General features: G+C 32.9%; 1 protein-coding gene across 3 annotated transcripts in view; it reads left to right on the top strand.

The window, feature by feature from the left end:
* Window positions 1-19,119, top strand: part of shot (dystonin-like protein short stop) — a 495,344-nt gene that overhangs the window by 206,825 nt on the left and 269,400 nt on the right. Inside the window, exon 2 of one of the 3 annotated variants that reach the window (XM_088229643.1) lies at window positions 5,982-6,801. The exons of the other annotated variants lie outside the window; for them this stretch is intronic. Within the exon in view, the coding sequence (XP_088085769.1) occupies window positions 6,124-6,801 (678 nt within the window). The 5' untranslated portion in view covers window positions 5,982-6,123. The remainder of the gene's footprint in view (window positions 1-5,981; window positions 6,802-19,119) is intronic. 3 annotated transcript variants of the gene reach the window in all.

The raw sequence follows: 19,119 nt of genomic DNA, 5'->3' as shown, positions 1-19,119 counted from the left end.
AAAGAGAAAAGAAAATATTCTGTAAAAGATTAGAAGATACTTTTTTATTTTATAGTAATTCAAAAAGGATAAAAAAAATATTAAAAAAAAAAAAAAACATCAAAATATTTCTTATTATGGATAAATAAATATCATAGAAAAAAGAGTTAATATATTTAGTTTGAATCCAGGATAGTGCGTGCTTTTTATAATAAGGAAAATTTTGAAAGTTTGGGATCAATCAAATATTATTAAAAAAAGAATTAAAAGTTTTTGGGCCTATAAAATATGCATGTCTCTGTGCGAGCCTCGTTTTAAAATGTGCTATTTCTAACTTGCGATTCCTTCTTTGACTTGATCTATTTGAATTACTTGTAAATACATTTTGGTTCTTAAATATATATATTTTTGACATTGAAAACAATATATTTGTCTTATAGCTAAAAGTTTAGCTTTTTAGAACAATCGGAAAAAGGGAAAAGTGCGATTTTTGTGAAGCATTATTTTTAAGATAAATTTTTGAACAGTTTCTAATGGTTTAATTTGGTTGTTTTAAGCTCCCCCCCATCCAATTATTCCATGCGAAATTAATAACAACAAAGTTAGTGCTTCAAATATAAATTTTGTTGAAGCATAGTTTCCGAGTATAACTAGTTACTAGTTAGTGTAAAAACCGCAGCCTTGCAGATATAATGGTATGCAAATAAATTGACAGATGAGTGATTTAACCATGCAAATGAGATGTTCACTTGGAATTTGTATGCGTTGATGAGTGCGTATTCAACGACATTACCTAATCCAAATAAGGACCCATCAAACCTTGAATCGCGTCGGAATCAACAAATACTGTGACGTCATCGGCAGCGATGAAACTATAATCATTGAAATTTGTATAAACGAATTTGCGTATTCAAAATTATACATTGATTTAAAAATACACGTCTAAAATTAAACACTTTCGTGACATAAAAAACGCAAAAAAGTAACCAAGCGACATGTAGCAGAAGAGCCAACAGGGGAATATCTGTTTTTTTTGTTAATTATGAGTAGCATAAAAAATATTTTTTCTCTCGAAAGAAAGCAATAAAAATAGCAGTTTTGGAATATTTTCCATATTTACGCCAGTGAAGTTCAAATATGTGATTGCGCTACTACTACTACTACTACCATCACGCCATTTCTCCGTAGGGGTAGGCAGAGAGAATGGACCGCCACACACGTCTATCCTGGCATACATTCCTAGCTTCTTCCACATTCATACATCTTGTTATACATGCCCTACGGTTCTGTCTGCTTTTGACATGACCAAACTTAAGATTTTATCTGATCATGCCACGTCTTCCTTGGTCGTACTCGTCTCACGTTGCCGTTCATTTTCGCCATATATATTTGTTTTACCATTCTTTCGTCGTCCATTCGTTATACGTCGCGAAACGTAAATATTTTTACATTTAATATTAGGTGTTTACGGATGTTCCATTGTGATCGCGAATACGATAAACAATCATGGTGAGAAATTGTTATCACGTCGCTTATTAGCACAACGATAGTTATTTGTGATTGAGCTACTGGAAGAGTGTTTTCGACTCGATAGCTCCCCTTTGGGTAAAAGTCCTTAATAAAGAAATCGAGTGAAGTTAATCTCACTGTCCTTTTATTTCACTAAAATCAGCATAATAAATAAATATGGACTTTTAAGCATTGGCAGAATAGTGATGTTTGACTTGAAAAATTAGAGTTTACAAATATATATAATTATTATATATTTTTTTTAATATAAAAGAAATATTTGCGTTCTTATGATTTACCCAAATATTTAGTTTTTAGGGCCATTTTCAACGAGTTGTAAATAACTCACTGTTAGAAAATTGAAATAAAGTTGGAGTAGAGTGGGATTCTAACCACGGACCATTGGTCCGTGAGTCCGAGACACTAGCCACAGAACCACAACCCGATTTGTATTTATTTAAAGGGACTCAAAATATTGTAGAATTATCAACCTTAATAATATTATTTTTTTGATGTTTTTTGTTAATATTTCTTGATAAAACTTATCTCCAAAATATGTTAAGAATAGTATAAAAACTGTAAATGTTGTAAACAATTCACCAGTCTTGAAGATGCCTACTTAGGCGAAAGCGCTCGTTGGTCAAAATAGTAAATAGTAAAACTAAACCAAGAAGTTTCATTGATAAGTTTATTTATAATTTTATAATAATCATATTATTTTCTGCCTATTTTGCGCCCGTAAGATGTGTGATATTTCACACAAGCCCAGTGGCGGATGTAGCCATCTTAAAGCCCGGGGCTCGGGTAACCGGAAAAGTCCCTGTGTATTTTTTACGGTCTTGCACGTTGCATATTAAAACACGTGTGATGTACGAGTACATAGAATGGCTGCTTTAGTCTTAATTTAAACGTTTAGTATGAAAAATTATTTCGAGGAATAAAAATAATTTCAAACAATCGGACTATGCATCCTCTACATTCATGCATCTTCTCATGGACGCACGCCGCGCCGATTATTCTGACTTTTGACATGTCATCATTCAAGCTAACGCAGTTACGCAGAAAGCAGCCTGTCCACAATTTTGGAATAAAAAACTGTATTAATCACCTTCTGAAAATGGCGTCGATCACAAAAACGGCATTTCTCAATTTGCAGAAAACACCCACAGCCCTAGAAAAATCTTACGGTACTTTAAAAAACTGGTCAAAAACATATTTAGATTCTTATTTTAATATAAAAAAAACTAATGTATTTATTTTTTATTATTTGTTAAAGTCAAAAACTCTTGTGTAGATTTGATTATTCACCCTTTTCACAAAAGTGCTATTATCTCAGTTTCACTTTTCTTTCATATTGGTATCCACGGTCGGCAGTGCAACATCTTAACCAGGGCCCAGTAGGTAGCAAACAAATTTTAACCCCTCAACCTAGTCAATGTGCTATACACACATAGAGTAATGTGGCGTAACCACCTTGCATCTCTCTCTCCTTTATCTCTGTTCACATGTTTATTTATGTTTAGAAAAAAAAATCGTTAGATAGGTTAGTATGCATTAATGTTAGGTACAAGATAATTTATTTAGCATATCTTCAATGTACCCGATGAAACTGCTGTATTTACAGTGTCATATTGTGTCGATGCAACTTAAACGGTCCTACTAGATTGCTTCTTCTAGGTTGGTTCTTCAAAAAGTGCTGTTTTTATTGTAATTAGCCTTAGTCTATATAATTTGATATACAAAGAGAAAGTAGGCTGAATGCTGTCGAATATTATATATAACTAGCTGACCCGACAGACGTTGTCCTGCCCGAACGTTGGCTCGCCTGCTATCATCTTGGAAAAATACTTCTCATCTAGGTACTTGTTTGTGATTAAATTCCAAAACTAAAAATTGTTGTTATTCAAAAAATATTGAATTTAAGTAGGTACTTGTTTATGGTTAAATTCCAAAACATAAAATATTTTTTTTTTCAAATATGGCATTCTTTTTGCGGTCGTCTCACGAACAAAGCGGTGTACTTTGTAGAAATATGGTTTTTTTTAAATGTATTGAATTTAATATTATTTTAGTGTGTAAGGAATAAATGGGGAGAAATTATAAGGAATTTAAGGAAAGAATCTGATTGAGATCCACAAAAAACAAATGCTGTTTGTAAACATTCAAAAACAAACTTTTTTATACACAAAAAAACACCATCTTTCCATTTTTTTGCAAATGCATTCTCCTCGATTGCAACACTGGTAGATCGATGAATAAAACATTTATGCTCCTAACTTTTTTTTACATATTCGATTCAAAATTTTAATATATACGAACACGCACAGCGCAAAGATCTATATTTCTCTGAAAACCGCACGTAAATCGGTTAAGCCGTTTAGAAGGAGTACGGTGACATCACACGTACAGAGGAATTATATATATAAAGATAATTACGTTAGAATTCTCACTTATTTTATGACATTGATTTCGCTTAAGTTTAAAAGCAGCATTCGACAATCTTGACTTTGAAATTTCGCTAATTAAAGTTCATTCCATATACGTTATTATTATTTTCGGTTAGTTTTATTTAAATTTGAGTTTTACACCGTGTAATTATCAATTCTTTGCAATCAGTTCGTAGAATCTATTCGCTCTGTGTAAAATAGTAATAATATCAAATTTAACGAATTTCGGATACCGTCATGGGTTGGTTCTTTTCATCCAAGCTATGGCCAATTTACATTACGCTTAGCTGCAGACTTGTTGTCGATTTATTTTTGTAATTTGCTAAATTCAAATCAATTTGATAAATTTGGCGATGAATACAAATCACTATATGTAGAGAATCACAAATAATAATCAAAAGATATAGTCGCTTTCTTGGTTTAAAAGTACCGATGCGTTTTCATCGGTTAATTTTTCTCCAATAAATTCCCATTAATCAAATCATTTATTCGCTTTAGAATGAAAACAGATTTTTTTTTTAAGTTCGTTTGTTTTATAATTTATCGTATTATTGTTTCACTGCCTACGTCCATCGTTCTATTTTGCATTTTTATGTTGAAAAACCATTTTTTTAAGGATAAAAATAATGGTTTTTAGTTAGCTTAGTTCTTTTCTCCGCTAATTCATATTATAATTCTTACCGCGTTCACGAAGCGTGCGCAGAATGCATAAATAACTCTGAAATATTACACAGTTGTGCGCATGTCAACGTTTTGTTGCTAGCACGTGTTGTCCCCCTTTTCTTTCTCCAAGATATTTAACAAAATAATGTAGCAAATAGAAAAGTGTCAACGAATAGGCCCTTTTTAAATTTATTTATTTATTTATTATACATACGGCCTAAGCCAATTACAACAGTTACATGAAGAAACATAAATACAAGAAACTAAACAAAAAGAACATAAAACTATGTAATGATGTAATAACTTATATTTACATATGAGTTATTAATTTAAAAATACTTGGTACATTTCCACTTATTTATTTGACCAATTTTTTAATGTACCTACACTTAAGATAATATTTAGTTTTATATAGATTATCCTCACACTGTATCGTTTTCTCCAGTCTGAAGATGCCCATTAGAGGGTGAATGTGCAAATTGATCAAATAAATAAGTGGAAGTGTACCAAGTATTTTAAAATTAATAACTTATATGTAAATATAAGTTATTACATAATTACGATGGAATTCCACCAAGAATTGTCAATAAATAATTTTAAATAAAATAAAAATATGTAGCAAAGACAAACAAGGGCTATTCAATAAAGGTATACAATATATTCATAAAAACGAAAGACATAAAACTTCGAGCTAAACCATGCCAATCTAACTTCATCCCACACTGTTCAGTCGCAAAGAGATCTACGGAAAGCCTTCGCCGGACGATCTATCCCAAAGAATTCGTGTGATGAATTGACTAATTTACACATTCTGGACATTGGGGCATAAAAACAAGAGTTTCTTTTAGAAGATTCAATAAATAGCAGATTTTCACTTCTGATTACACGGTTGGAAACATGAAAAGAAATTGATTGCAACAGAGATGGGGCATCACTTATAGCATTAAGTATTTTGAAAATGTATACAAGGTCCATCTCAGTTCTACGTCTCTCCAACGAAGACAGAATAAGAGATTGCTCTATTTCAAATAGGAATAATTACCCCTTTGTAATCTGAGCAACCACGCCATTTTTCTTAGAAAACGGCGTTGGACAGACTCGATATGCGTATTTTCAGTAGTACTTCTGTAGAAGTTAAATGTGAAAATAACATGAACACGATAAAATTGAATTAAATTAATTATGGTTGATTACTTAGGTTTGTAATTGATAGCAATGTCATTGATTTCAAAACTTTCCCTATTGAATTAGCAAATCTGACCCTGTTAGATATATAGAGTATGATCATCTTACAAAGAGAAATTTACTTTGACGCTATTTTGCTGTAATATATATTTTTTAATTACTTCGTTAATATGCATTTATGTTTAACGTGATTTATAGTGATGTGATCTAAAACCGACGAATTGTATATGTGCCATTAAAAATAGTGTCAGTGATCGTGGAGAGAGTAAATTGTTCTAAGAAAAATTGCGAATGTCGAGTGAGCGTTCTATTTGTGGACATGCCAATAAAATAGCTCACAATGTCGATGTACCGCTTCGTAAAAGACTCTCAAGGGTCCGGAGTAAACAAGAGATTGTTCGTCCAGGCGACGCTAGAAAACGAAGCAGATGACAGTTACCATCGAACTCCGCAGCACTCGCAGACGCTACCCAGTTCCTCGAAACCGCTAAAATCTAGTCTGAAGAAGACGGGGCCTCCCATAACGACGAGCCTCAACCTAGCGTCGCTGCCGAGGAGTCTGCGCGATAGTCTGACCAAAACCTCGACAGTCTACGACGGAAACTATCCGGGATACAGGTCGGGGAATGGGAACGCCGACGACAGCTTCGGCGGGAGAATAGTGCACGACGGGAACCAGACCCACTTCGAATTCGACGAATCGAAAGCGATGGCTTCGTCGACACCGCACCGACCCTCGTACGAAGACGACAGCCTCCAGTCGATCTACACGAAAAAGCGGCTGTCGACGGAGGTGCTCGGCTCCTCTCTCGAGTCGACGAAAGTCTCGAAGAAAAACGAAAACGGGACCAGGAGGATAACAACGAGGATAGTCAGGAAGGTGACCACCCTCTCGAGAGGGGAGGAGCAGTCCATTCCGCAGGAGCTGACGAGGAGAGCGGAGGGGAAGCAGATCGCCGAAAGAGCCGAGTACGCCAGGAACGCGGAACTGAAGGCCATCCAGCCAAAACAAGTCAAGGTAATATTTTGATTAATGAATACCGCGTGTACTGAAAACAAAACACTCGCATTGTACGAAATTCATTCATATTTTCAATGGTGGCTAATGATTCGATTTACACGTCTTCCATTCCGTATAATTGCTTTTTCTCTATTCGAGTATTTGGCTAATTACACTCGTCGACGATTTATTTACGCATTAGATCAAATTTGTTTAATTTTCTCGACTTCAATTATCACCAGAAAAAAAGTCGAAGACCTTTAAGCTCATTAAGACGCTCGGGTAATATATATATAATGTACATTCTGACTGCAAATCGGCTTTTATTCCAAGGTCGTCGGTGTTTATAAGCCTTTTAACGATCGGATACATGAACTGAATAAGTATTTATTTCATTTTCCTTCAACATTATCTTTACCTCTGCTTCGTTTTCTATACTATTATTCGCGTCAAATAACAGGTAATTCTTACACGTCTTACCGGCCATTTAAGTTCAGTGCCTCCCAGATTCAATTAATTTAAAATGCGAGTAAACACCTTGTGAAAAATATTTCAACTCAATCTTTACAAATTCTTTATTTTTTATTCCTAACTAATTGGATGCAAGGTATTTTTCTCAAAGCAAATATTTATTGGGAGCATCCCATTGTTATTGGTGGGACTTTGGGGAATTCGACCAACTTTTAGCTGCAACTGTGTCATCAGAATTCGTACAATTGTTTTTTTTTTTAAACAAGATAGAGAAATATTGAATTATACTGCTTTCAAGAAAAAGCCAAGGGAACTATGCATTCCAGATGAACTAGCTGACAGGCGTCTCACGCTTAGATCAGCTACGTCTACGGCGAGAGGAAAAGTTATTATACCTTTACGCAAACAGCGCACTAAATTTAGTGAACGCGCATTTGCGGTCGCAGGCCCTATGGCATGGTATGCTCTCCCAGCGGAGGTGCGAGGCTGTGAAAGTGAAGTGACGTTTCGGAAAAAATTTAAAACCCACTTGTTCTCTAAATCATTTGGATAAATCCGTAGCATGTGACAACAAAATAAATTGTTTTAAATAAATTACAAATTTAAAAGCTTCAATTAAATTAATTTAACAATAGAATCACTATGTAAAGCGCCCTTGAGGTATTTTATTACGAAAATGGCGCTATATAAGTTATCCATAATAATAAATTAATAATCTGGAAAATCCCACTTTTTTACTTTCGTGCATTTGAAGACGAATTTAAGCCAAACTACTCAACATTAATGAGATTTTTTTTGTGTTGTAAAGCGTGTAATATTTAGGTATCTATTTTATATACATTTATGTATTTGTATAATGTATACATAAACAGTATAAATTGCCTTTAACATAAACATTGAACATAAATATGAAGAAAAAATAAATGTGTACAAATGTACATTTACTAGTATATATAAAGACATGTTAACCCTCCTTTGCCCAATTTTTTTGGATTCTAACTAAAAACATATTTTTATGTATGTTTTTTTATGCAAATACTGGGAAAAATAAAGAAAAAAAATGTTATTTTTTTCTGTTTAAATTTCATATTTTAGTTTATGTGGACAGTATGCTTTATCACTTAAAAGGTTAAAAAATACAAGAATTTAAGGAATACAAGAAATAACGATTCCTATAAAAATCTTTTTATATAATAATGAAAGTTGGGGAAACAATTATAACTTCAAATCAAAAAAAAAAAAACAAAGAAATCACCCTTTGAACTTGAGCTAAATTACACTTTTGACAGAATACGTGCAACTGACTTTTTGTTTCAAATTTTATCGCGAATTTTTTCCCCAGTGGCGACTTTTTAAAATAAATTATAATGGCCAGTATGTATACAATATAATAAACTAGTCGCCGAGTGATAAACTTCTTTGAAATCACTTTTAGTTAGTTCTTTAACTTTTTGTACTTAATGTTATTTGGACATTGGCGGACTTATTGCCAAATGGCAATTTCTTCCAACCAACCAATAAAATAAAAAAAATATTTTTATAATTCAAGTTACAGAACATATTCAATAGAAAAAAAAGATTAAAAAGCTAAAGATATACAAAAATAGAAATAAACGTAATAAATTACCTTAAATCAAAACTATTACTCAATAGGAAAAAAGAGGGAAGAGGAAAGGAGGAGAGATTAAGGAAGAGAAAGGAGATGTTTCTTCAGACGTGATTTGAACAGAGATAAGGTAGTAACATCTTTGATGGTGGATGGGAGATGATTCCACAGTCGAGCCGCATGGACACTATATGAGTTGGAGAAGAAAGAGGAATTTTGGATGGGTATTAGAAGAGTTTTATACACCGACTATCGGTATGTAGCAGATCGTCTACATTGAGCATTGTAGGGTTAAAAATCATAAATTTGCATAATTTTAACAAGTAAATACACACAAGTAACCAAAAATATTTCAAAAATATGTAAATTAATATGAAACAGAAAAAAATAAATCAAATCCGTTTAATTACTATTAAGTCCAGAACCAAATATATCAGCCTTATCATTTATAATAATTTTCTACGTATAAATATGTCCTTAAAAATGCGCATTGGGCATATAAATAAATAAATAAATGTTACTCCATGGGTAGGTATTTAATTTACAACTTTCTAGTTATCGTAGCGAAAAGGGAGTTGGATTCTCTTATAGCTAATTAAATGCTCATTATATATATGATACGAATCGATAAATAACTCAAAAACGACAGAACGTGAGTTGCGGTGGTTTTAGACCCTGCACGGGAGTGCGGTAGACCTTCCAAATCCTGCAGGGATTTTTCCATGCTGATTGTTAGTCGATTTCACGCCAGGCCCGTACCTGTTCCGATCAACACGCCCAATAAACGCTCTGCCGAGATTTCGATTTCGTTAGACGCGAGTTTAGACGCGAGTGATCAACTGGCCGTTTGACCGTTGCGCGGATTTTCCTCCTCTGTTTTCTTTTCTACCGTCTCGTTACGCGAGAGTTCCACTTTCTTAGCTCGCCGGTTGCTGCAGATGGTGCTCCCTAAATGGCGATGGCTTCGTAACACATCTGACCAGACCGGGTGAGCGACGTAATTCGCGTCCACGACACCCGCCAGCGAGATTCCTTCCAAGCGTGGAGATATTTATTGCTGAGGAATGCCGCGACGCACATCGAACAGGGAGAATGTTCGCTATCGTTAGGTTTTGTTAAAGCTGTTGTCCGATAAAAAGTAAGGAATTCATACGATTATGCCACTTTAAAACGTCGTTATTTAAAAATCGTACCATTAAAAAAATATACCAAACTAACCAACATGACGGACCTTGTCCGTCCTGCCCAAACGTTGGCTTGCCTGCTATTAGAGTTTCTTAGTAAAGTGACATTTGACATTGAGTTCGACATTTCAATCTCTTCGTTTTGCCATTTTGTGATCTGCTGTTGCTTAATCATAAAAAAAATGCAATATGACCAGCCATATATAATTCTTCTGTACGTGTGATGAGTTATTAATATTCAAATATTGAATTTAAGTAGGTTCCTATACCAATAAATATTTTTTAAATACGGAATGGTTTTTGTAAATCTCAAACTCTGCTCTTCTAACAACAGGGGTGCATTTTATTTAGGATTGCGATTTTCAAAAATGTATTAAGTGTTAGATAATATTATTTTAGTGTTACAAAAAATCCAGTAAAAAGAAATACGTCGTAGAAATCATACGAAATTTAAGGAAATAATCTGATTGACATCCACAAAAAACGAATGCCGTTTGTAAACATTAAAATAAATAAATCTCCCCAATTATTTAGTAAATGCATTCTTGTCGAATAACACATTTATGCTCCTTACTTTATTTTTACAAATAAATTGAAGATTTTAAGATCCACAAACATGCGCAGCAAACATATATTTCTTCTAAAAAATATGCTTAAAAGTTTTATGTAACTAAAATATAATTACTTTTAGACCGGCAGATTACACCATTTCAAATAAGACTAAACTTAGGTATCTGGGTTCTCATACAAAGACTAAGTATTGAACTAAAATTTGTTGTAATAATTTGAAGATAATAAATTGAACAAGAAAGAGGCCGAAGCAAAACGTTATTTTTTGTTTTTGAAAAGAAGTAAAAGCATCTTAAATCACATACATTTTTGTGACATTTTCCTTTATTTCTACGTAAAATTATGGCTTCAGTAATACTTTAAAAAAATATATTTTTAGAAATATTTTAGCTAAATCCTTTTTTTATAGAATTGTATTCTCTTTTTTTTTTAAAGAAGATAATTCTGGTTGTAATATAAAATTTCTAACAATATCTTATTTACGTTTTTATTACCCCCATACCTGCCCTTTTCGGTACCGGTAAGGTTTTAAAATGACAAAATCGTATGATTTCCTCATTTTGCGTGCGTTTTACCAAACTAAAGCCTTAATTAGTACGCTGTGACGGTAATCTGATTATCTTGTAGGATTTATGTGCCTAGTCCAACTGTGCGAACATAAACAAAATTCATAGATGACAAAACATGAGTTCAATGTTTCGCCGGCTAAGCCGGTCAGCCAAAATGCTACGATGTTAATCTCACAGTATCGAATTACTGACGAATGTACCCAAGGCTGTAATCCAGATGTAATTAATGTTTTATTGTGAATCATGACTACCATACGCCGTGGTATTTTGTGCGACCAACCTGAGTTGCGAAATATTCTGCAGTTATTTTGAAATAAAACTTGTAAATATTACACAATGTCTACATTCTGCTATGGACCACTTTCTAAGTCCACATATGTTCATTATACATCGTTCTTCTCAATTATACTTTATTATCGCCGAAGTGACCCTCGGTATTTCTCCTCCTAAACTGTGATCGATTAACTTTGTTACTGTAACGAATAGTTTGGTTTAGAAAAGCTTTTCCCGTGGTCAACGAGACGACGGCTTTTTAATGCCGTCGATTGGCCGATACGAATTTGATAAAAACATGCCGTTAAAATGAAATATTTGCAATAAATATATTCTTCCTAAAAAGGACGAAAAAAATGTTTCTATAAAAAGACTTTGAACTCCAGTCCATTTTTTGTATCCTAGATTTAAAAATCGCCCACAAATTTTATATAGGGTTAAGGTCAGGTGAATTTCCAGGCCAGTCTAAAAGAGTTATATTTTTATCATTGAAATATAAGCACAAACTTCGATACGTGACAAGGAGCAGTCCTGTTGAAATACAGCCCCACCATTGCGACAACATTTACTCAGTTCTGTGCTGCTCCAATTGAGCTTTATACTTTAGGCTATTCATCATTCCTTCTATTGGTATCAAAGATCCGGTCCCCATATACAAAAAGCAGCCCCAAAACATCTTCTTTACGGGTATTTCACCGTTTGGTCAATATAAGCTACAGTAAATTTTTCGTCCCCACTTTTTCTAACAAATTTTGTGCGATATCCCTGCACGACAAACTGGGTCTCATCTGAAAACAGTACCTTCTTCCAGTCTTCTAAAGTCCATTTGGTATATTTTCTAGCCCAAATTAGCCTTTGGTTCATCATACGTGCCGTCAGGAGTTGTTTCTTCTGTGGTCGAATTGCCTTTCTTCCAGATTCAATTAATCTTCTTCATACTGTTGAGTCATGTATCATCACCCCAGTGGCTGCCAAATCTCGTTTTTTTTTTGGGGTTACTATTTCTTACTATTTCTGATTTAAAATATTACATCTCGGACACTAGTTTTCCGGATTCTTCCACATTTCCCAATTATTTTTGCTGTAACTGACCCTGTTTCTCTTTCTGCTTAATAATCTTGCTGACTGCTCCATGAATCACAAAACATTCATTTGCAGTCATTAATATATGTTCACTTATAATCATTTCCCGTTTCTTCGGCGGGATATCCATGATTTAAACCAACTCAAAAACACTGTTTAATATGCAAGCGATTTATAAAAGTAGTCCTTTATTGAGAATTATAAAAAAAACATAGTACACCAACAAACATCAATATGAGCTGACTGTTTTCCACCCTATAACACCAATATCTCATTTTTTTCAAAATTGCGGCCTGGCGGCCTTCTGCTTCCTGAAAATCCCGTCGTTAAAATTTCCAACTTCTTTGGCAATTTTTAGTTTACCGTTGGACTATTTTGATTTGTATGACGAGGTAACGTTCTCCCAGGTTAGTGATCACTCTTTTACCGGTTCCCCCATTGATTTGGCCAAACGGAGCACACTTTACATCGAAACCAGTTTCCGTGGAACAATGGCTTATTCGGCTGTAATAAAAAGTCAAATAAATTTCAGACCACAATGGAGCAGTGAGAATTATCCGAACTTTGAATTTAATTTGGCCGATACTACACGATTCGTTGTTTGCAAATAAAAATTTAGCCCTTTCTTTTTTTTTCATTCCCTTTCCGCATCTAATGGTGCATAGGGCACTGCGTTGGTTCACCAATCGCAGCGTATCATATTTTCTTTGTTACATGAATATAATATGATGACAAATTAATTATTGTTGCAATTTAAAAATACAAACAATGGCAATCTTTTATATTTGGCAATGATTTATTGCTAAATATAAAAGACTCAAAATGTAAAACAAATTTTAAAATAAAAATAACTGCACATATAAATAGTGTAGCGAGAGATTTTTAAAAAATATATATGTAAATCAATAAAGTACTACTTTATTTAATTGGTACACATATTATTTATATTTTTATGTATTTAATTGCTTTATATTTGTTTTATTATATATTATATTATATTATTTATGTTTAAGGAACATGTATTCTTGGCACATATATATACTTTATATTTGTATAATAATGATTTTTAATTTCTTACATTTGATTAACTGAGCATTTATAATTAATTAGTTTTAGTTTTTCTTTTTTATGTTATTGTTTTATTAGTATAGGACTACTTACCCTCTAAAGATAAAAAATCTCCATCTTAGAACAGGCTGTGCCATGTTAGATGGAGCCTATCATAAACAGAGAACACTCCATTTTCATTTTACATTAATTGTTTTTATATAGATTCCCTGTTATTAAGGATGTATATTATTTTTTTGCAATAAATTTATAAATAAATAAATAAATAAAATAATCACATCGTTCCTTTCCACAGTATCTTCTACGTACTTATTTTTACTTATTTTGTTTACTCTTTGTTCCATTTTACTTTATTTTTGGTTTGTATTTTCAATGGCTTTGTTTATTTCAAATGCTTGTCTCTGCGCTCCACTTCCGTGCCATTATTATAATTTTTAGTTTGTAATTTAAACACGTAGAGTTGACCTTTTCAATCTTTTGCTCAATCCGTCATGACCCGAAAGATTACACAACTTTTCGAAAGGTTTCATCTCTTCTTCGGGTACGCGCGCGACATCTCCTGGATATTCTGTCGCTTTCCTGAAGTGTGTCAAACTTGTTTCCCGCCTAGTGGTGAAGACGAACCGTCTGGGAAGACGAAGCCTCGGGTCACGCTTTCGAGTTGTGCGGGGCGTGACCGAACTCGGCTCTAGGAGGCGAGACTGCTGACTCCTCTTTCGTTTTTACCATTGTTAGACTGTTCCCAACCTCTCACTGATCCGTGGGTCAATGCATTCAATTGCAGCGGAATTATCTGATATAAATTCTCCGCTATCAGCTCTTGTTTTCCAATCTAGGGCAAATCTTAAGGGCCGGTTTTATAAACATCCGTTCGTTAACTTGATACCATTTTTAACTAATATTTGGTATACCGGCCGATTATTGCGTTTTATAAACGTTCGTAGCGTTACGAACCGTTAAATCTATGGTTAAATGGTTACTGGCCGATTTTGGCCGGTTAAATGCATTACGATCCGTTACATTCAGTGCCGCTGCCGTATTTGACATGACAGTTGTTTTATCACATTGTTATTTGATTAAATCTCCGCCCAATTAACATGCAGATAGTCATTATTTTGGGATTTAGTTAAATTACCAGTTTCATATTTTTTTTACTCTGCGTGGTGGTATAAAATCAACTTTAGTCTGATGGATAAATATATTCAACAGTTAATTTTTTTAAATTTTAAACATGTTTTATTGATATAAATGTATACTAAAATAACAGATAAAAGTAAAAACTATCCATCGTACCGGCTCGCTTTTAATAATTTTAATTCTAATTCAAAGTACTCTCAATTCATAGTTCTTTTTTGTGTAGAAACTTCGTTCAAAATTGTCGACTATTTGCATTTGATTTTGATGTATTTTTTCATTCAATGCGAATGAATGCGCACCGTTCGCATTTGACAGAAAGGCTTAGATAAAAAGTTTTTCCATAGACAATTGACAGAAAAATGTCAATTTCTATGAAAATGCTTACCGGCGACCGTCCGTTAACAAAAATGGTTTATAGAACACAAAACCGTCGGTTATCGTAACGAACGGCCAACGGTTCGTTACACTTACGGAAGTTTGATTAGATGTTTATAAAACCGGCCCCAAGTCAGGCATGGTGTAGATAAAGGTAAAAACTCCAAACGAGAATATTGATTTTAAGACGGGGTTTTATATTTCGCATTTTAACTTCTAGATATTCAATTCAAATTTAGATTACAACTAGCAGACCCGACAGACGTCGTCCTGCTCGAACGTTGGCTTGCCTGCTATTACCTTGGAAAAATACTTTTCATTGATAAGTAGGTACCTAGGTACTTGTTTATGGTTGATTTCCAAAACATAAAATAATTAATTTTCAAATATAGAGTTCTTCTTGCATATGTCATACTCGCCTCTTCTTACCACCAGGGAGCACTTTATTCATGAATACGATTTTCTTAAATGTATTTAATGTCAGTTAATATTATTTTAGTATTACCAAAAATCCAGTAAAAATAAGTAAATGGGAAGAAATTATAAGAAATGTGAGGAAAGAATCTGATTGGGATCCATAAAAAGCGTACATTGTTTGTAAAAATTAAAAAACAAACTTTTTTTAAACACAATAAAATAACATTCTTCATTTTTTTTGTATATGCATTCTTGTCGAATACAAACCAGGTAATTCTATTAAAACAATATTTATGCTTCTTTTTTTTTTTCACAGAATCGATTAAAAAAATTAATATCTACGAACACGCACAGCGCAAAAATCTACATTTCTCTAAAAACCACACGTAAATCGGTTAAGCATTTTAGGAGAAGTTCAGTGACATTACACGTACAGAATAATTATATATTTGTATAAAGATAAGATTTTATTATATGGGTTTCGTCTTTTAATTTCCAATATTTGTATTTTAATTACTTTTATTTTTCATCTACAAAGGCCTGTTTGGGAAACTCTAGAATCACATATCGTTAGCAATGCAAATAAAAACTAATTTAATAACATCTAATTTCACATTTCTAATAATATGTATGTACCCGTCGTTAGTTCGCGGTCCAGTTGAGGCGTGTTTGTAGAACCGTACATGTAAAACTGCGGCAAGAATAATAATAACCTCCGGCATGGTCCATATGATGTTTATGGCGTCATATTGCTAATTTTATTAGCATAGGAAATTCTAATGTTATTTATTCTGCTTTGCTAAATTTATCACTGGTTCCTGAAAGGTCTTTCAATCCTTCATTTTCAGACCAGCCATAATTTTTAGGAGTGTTTTATGCTGTCATTTCCTTTATACTATTACCATAACTTATTCAATAGGCATAGAGGATAGTACGCCACACTGTAGTGGCGAACGAAGGAAATACATCAGTGGTGAACGGTGATTTTATTTGCAGGAAAGCTATAAAAAACATAATTTATTTGTACCTACATAGTAGGTACATAATAAAATGTATATATACTATAAATTGCTATTTTTCTGTGGTTCTGTGTGATACAACAACTCTTATCTATGAATTCAACTCAAACGACGTAATTTCGTGATACATTATATTGTGTAGCTATATTATCCATTAATTTAACACATAACTTAATTAATTTAGTACGTACTATTATTTGGCATATGATTTATTGCTCCTATTTCTTATATATTTTTTACTATAGTATTGAGTGAGTTTCTAGAATACATATCTCAATTATCATTTCAATTATGCTTTTATATATATATTCTTTTTCTATTGATTTAAATGATACTCTTATTTTGTTTTTTTTTAATACTGCTATTATTTTGTTGATTTTAATGATACCACTATTTTGTATATTTGATTATGTGTGATTCTTAATTTGTAAAATTTATATTTTAAAAATTATTTCTGATTATCATTTTTGCATTGTATTCTTTGGAATTTGATTATTTATTACATTTACCTTTTTTTCTAGATTGTTATTCTATGTCATAATAATTTGATCTATTTAATTTTACTATGTATTTTTATTGTTATTTATTGTGGCTTGACACGGGCATAGCCTAAAAAGACTTAATAAGTTCATAAATATTTAATTTTGTAATTTTTAATGAATAAATAAATAAATAAACTTAAAAAAAGTTAGTAAATCAGTCAGTATTAGGTGTTCTCATTACGATTGAAATGTCAACTGGCCGATTTGTTCTAGAAATGAATAATGCCAAAAACGGCCGCTTCGAGCGCCACATGTGTTGCGAGTCATATGTCAAAAGTATAATCTCAAAGGAAAATAGTCCTTTTGTTTGTTGAAAAAAATGTTTGTAATACTGTTTTCCAAATCGAGAATCTTCAAAGAATTTGTGTAATCTGCAAGTCAACTCTAGGAGGAAAATCCCGCTACTTGGTTTAATATGTTTAAAATATAGTACACTTATTTTAACGAAGAAAGAAAAATGTGTGAAAACACCCTTTTAAATCAATATTTCGTATTAACAATGTCGGGAAACGAACCCGAGGCCCCTCGCATGGTAGGCAAACGTGCTGACCATAACATCACGAGGCCCGCAATATACATACGTATGCTTGACAAACATTTTTTTTTTAAATTTGTGAAAGTAACTGACTTGCATTAACAGCAATAAAATAATGGTTATTTTGATAGTACTTCATGATGCCCTAAAGCTAGGGTTTCCTAGGACAGCGGTGCCCGTATCTTAACGGCCGTAGTGAACGGTGATGCTGTGGACAGCCGCCGTAACGGTGGCTAGAGAATGGTTTCCTAGGAAAACGGTCTTGATAAATGTTATTAACATCGTTTTCCTCACCACTCTTTAGTCACCGTTACGACGGCTGTCCACGGCATCACCGTTAACTACGGCCGTTAAAATACGGGCACCGCTGTCCTAGGAAACCCTAGCTTTACTCATTTCGACCAAAATCTGACATCCCCAGACTTAAAAATAAAAAAATAAAAAATTAGCTTGTATTTTTAGCAGTTGCTATTGTAAACTAATAATCATTTCACAATGCTAATTATTCCATTACATGTAGATAATGTAATATTCAATCATGTGAACTGCATAATCACTATATGATATTTTGCATACCGCTTTGTAATGAACAATCTAGAAGTGTTTCTTGATGTGTTGTTTCCACCGGCTAGAGATGTGGAGCGGTCCCATTTGGGGCCGGAACGACTGAAATAATGCTTATAGTTATTTTAATTTAATTTCATTCTTTGTTATTAATGATGCATAGGGTACACCATCAAATCGGCGCACTGTTCTCATCTTTCATCCCAACGAAACAGATAAAAGTAAAATCTATATTACAATACTTTTCTAATATTTTAGTTAGTATATTTCAATTTTATTTTCTCATATCATTTTTTTTTCAATTTATGCGCGTTTCTTTTATATGTGGGTATTTTATTTTTATTTTATTTGGGAAACTAACAGTTCTACATACATATTTATAGTAAACAAACGGGTATAGTGTTAAAACTCAGAACCAATATCAGATTTCCACAAAGTGTACACAGTTAGTAATGAAAATTTAATACATATATTCTATATATATGAATACATATAAGTTCATACAAATAAAAATGTTATTTTCCCAACTATTTTTTATGATGTTTTTGTTCTGTACAATATCTCCCAATCCAAGCAATCGCATGCCTTATCTCCCAATTAAAAAAACAGCTGTTATTTTTAATTAATTAGTTTTTTTTTAAATTTATGTACGTTTCTTTTTATATATATTTATGGATTTTTAGTACAAAATTTTGACCAATCTCGTCTTTTGACCAGTCTGGAAGATATTGCTTTTAGCAATAAGTCCGCCAACGTACTTATTCTTTGTACTTGAAGTTTTAAATAAATAAATATTGTTTTTCAAAGTGTTTTACATTTATTCGTCCCAACTCAACACTGAACTTTGGTTCCATGGAGTTGGGTTTTGTATCTCAATTAAATGTAACATAAATATATTTTCAAAAATATTTTGAGTTTGCCCA

This window comes from Micrasema longulum, unplaced genomic scaffold (assembly GCF_059751315.1).
Source record: "Micrasema longulum isolate JH-2025_06_02 unplaced genomic scaffold, ASM5975131v1 h1tg000691l, whole genome shotgun sequence".
NCBI classification, from domain to species: domain Eukaryota; kingdom Metazoa; phylum Arthropoda; class Insecta; order Trichoptera; family Brachycentridae; genus Micrasema; species Micrasema longulum.
Note: the sequence above shows the minus strand (reverse complement) of the source record. Positions and strands in the feature narration are given on the sequence as shown.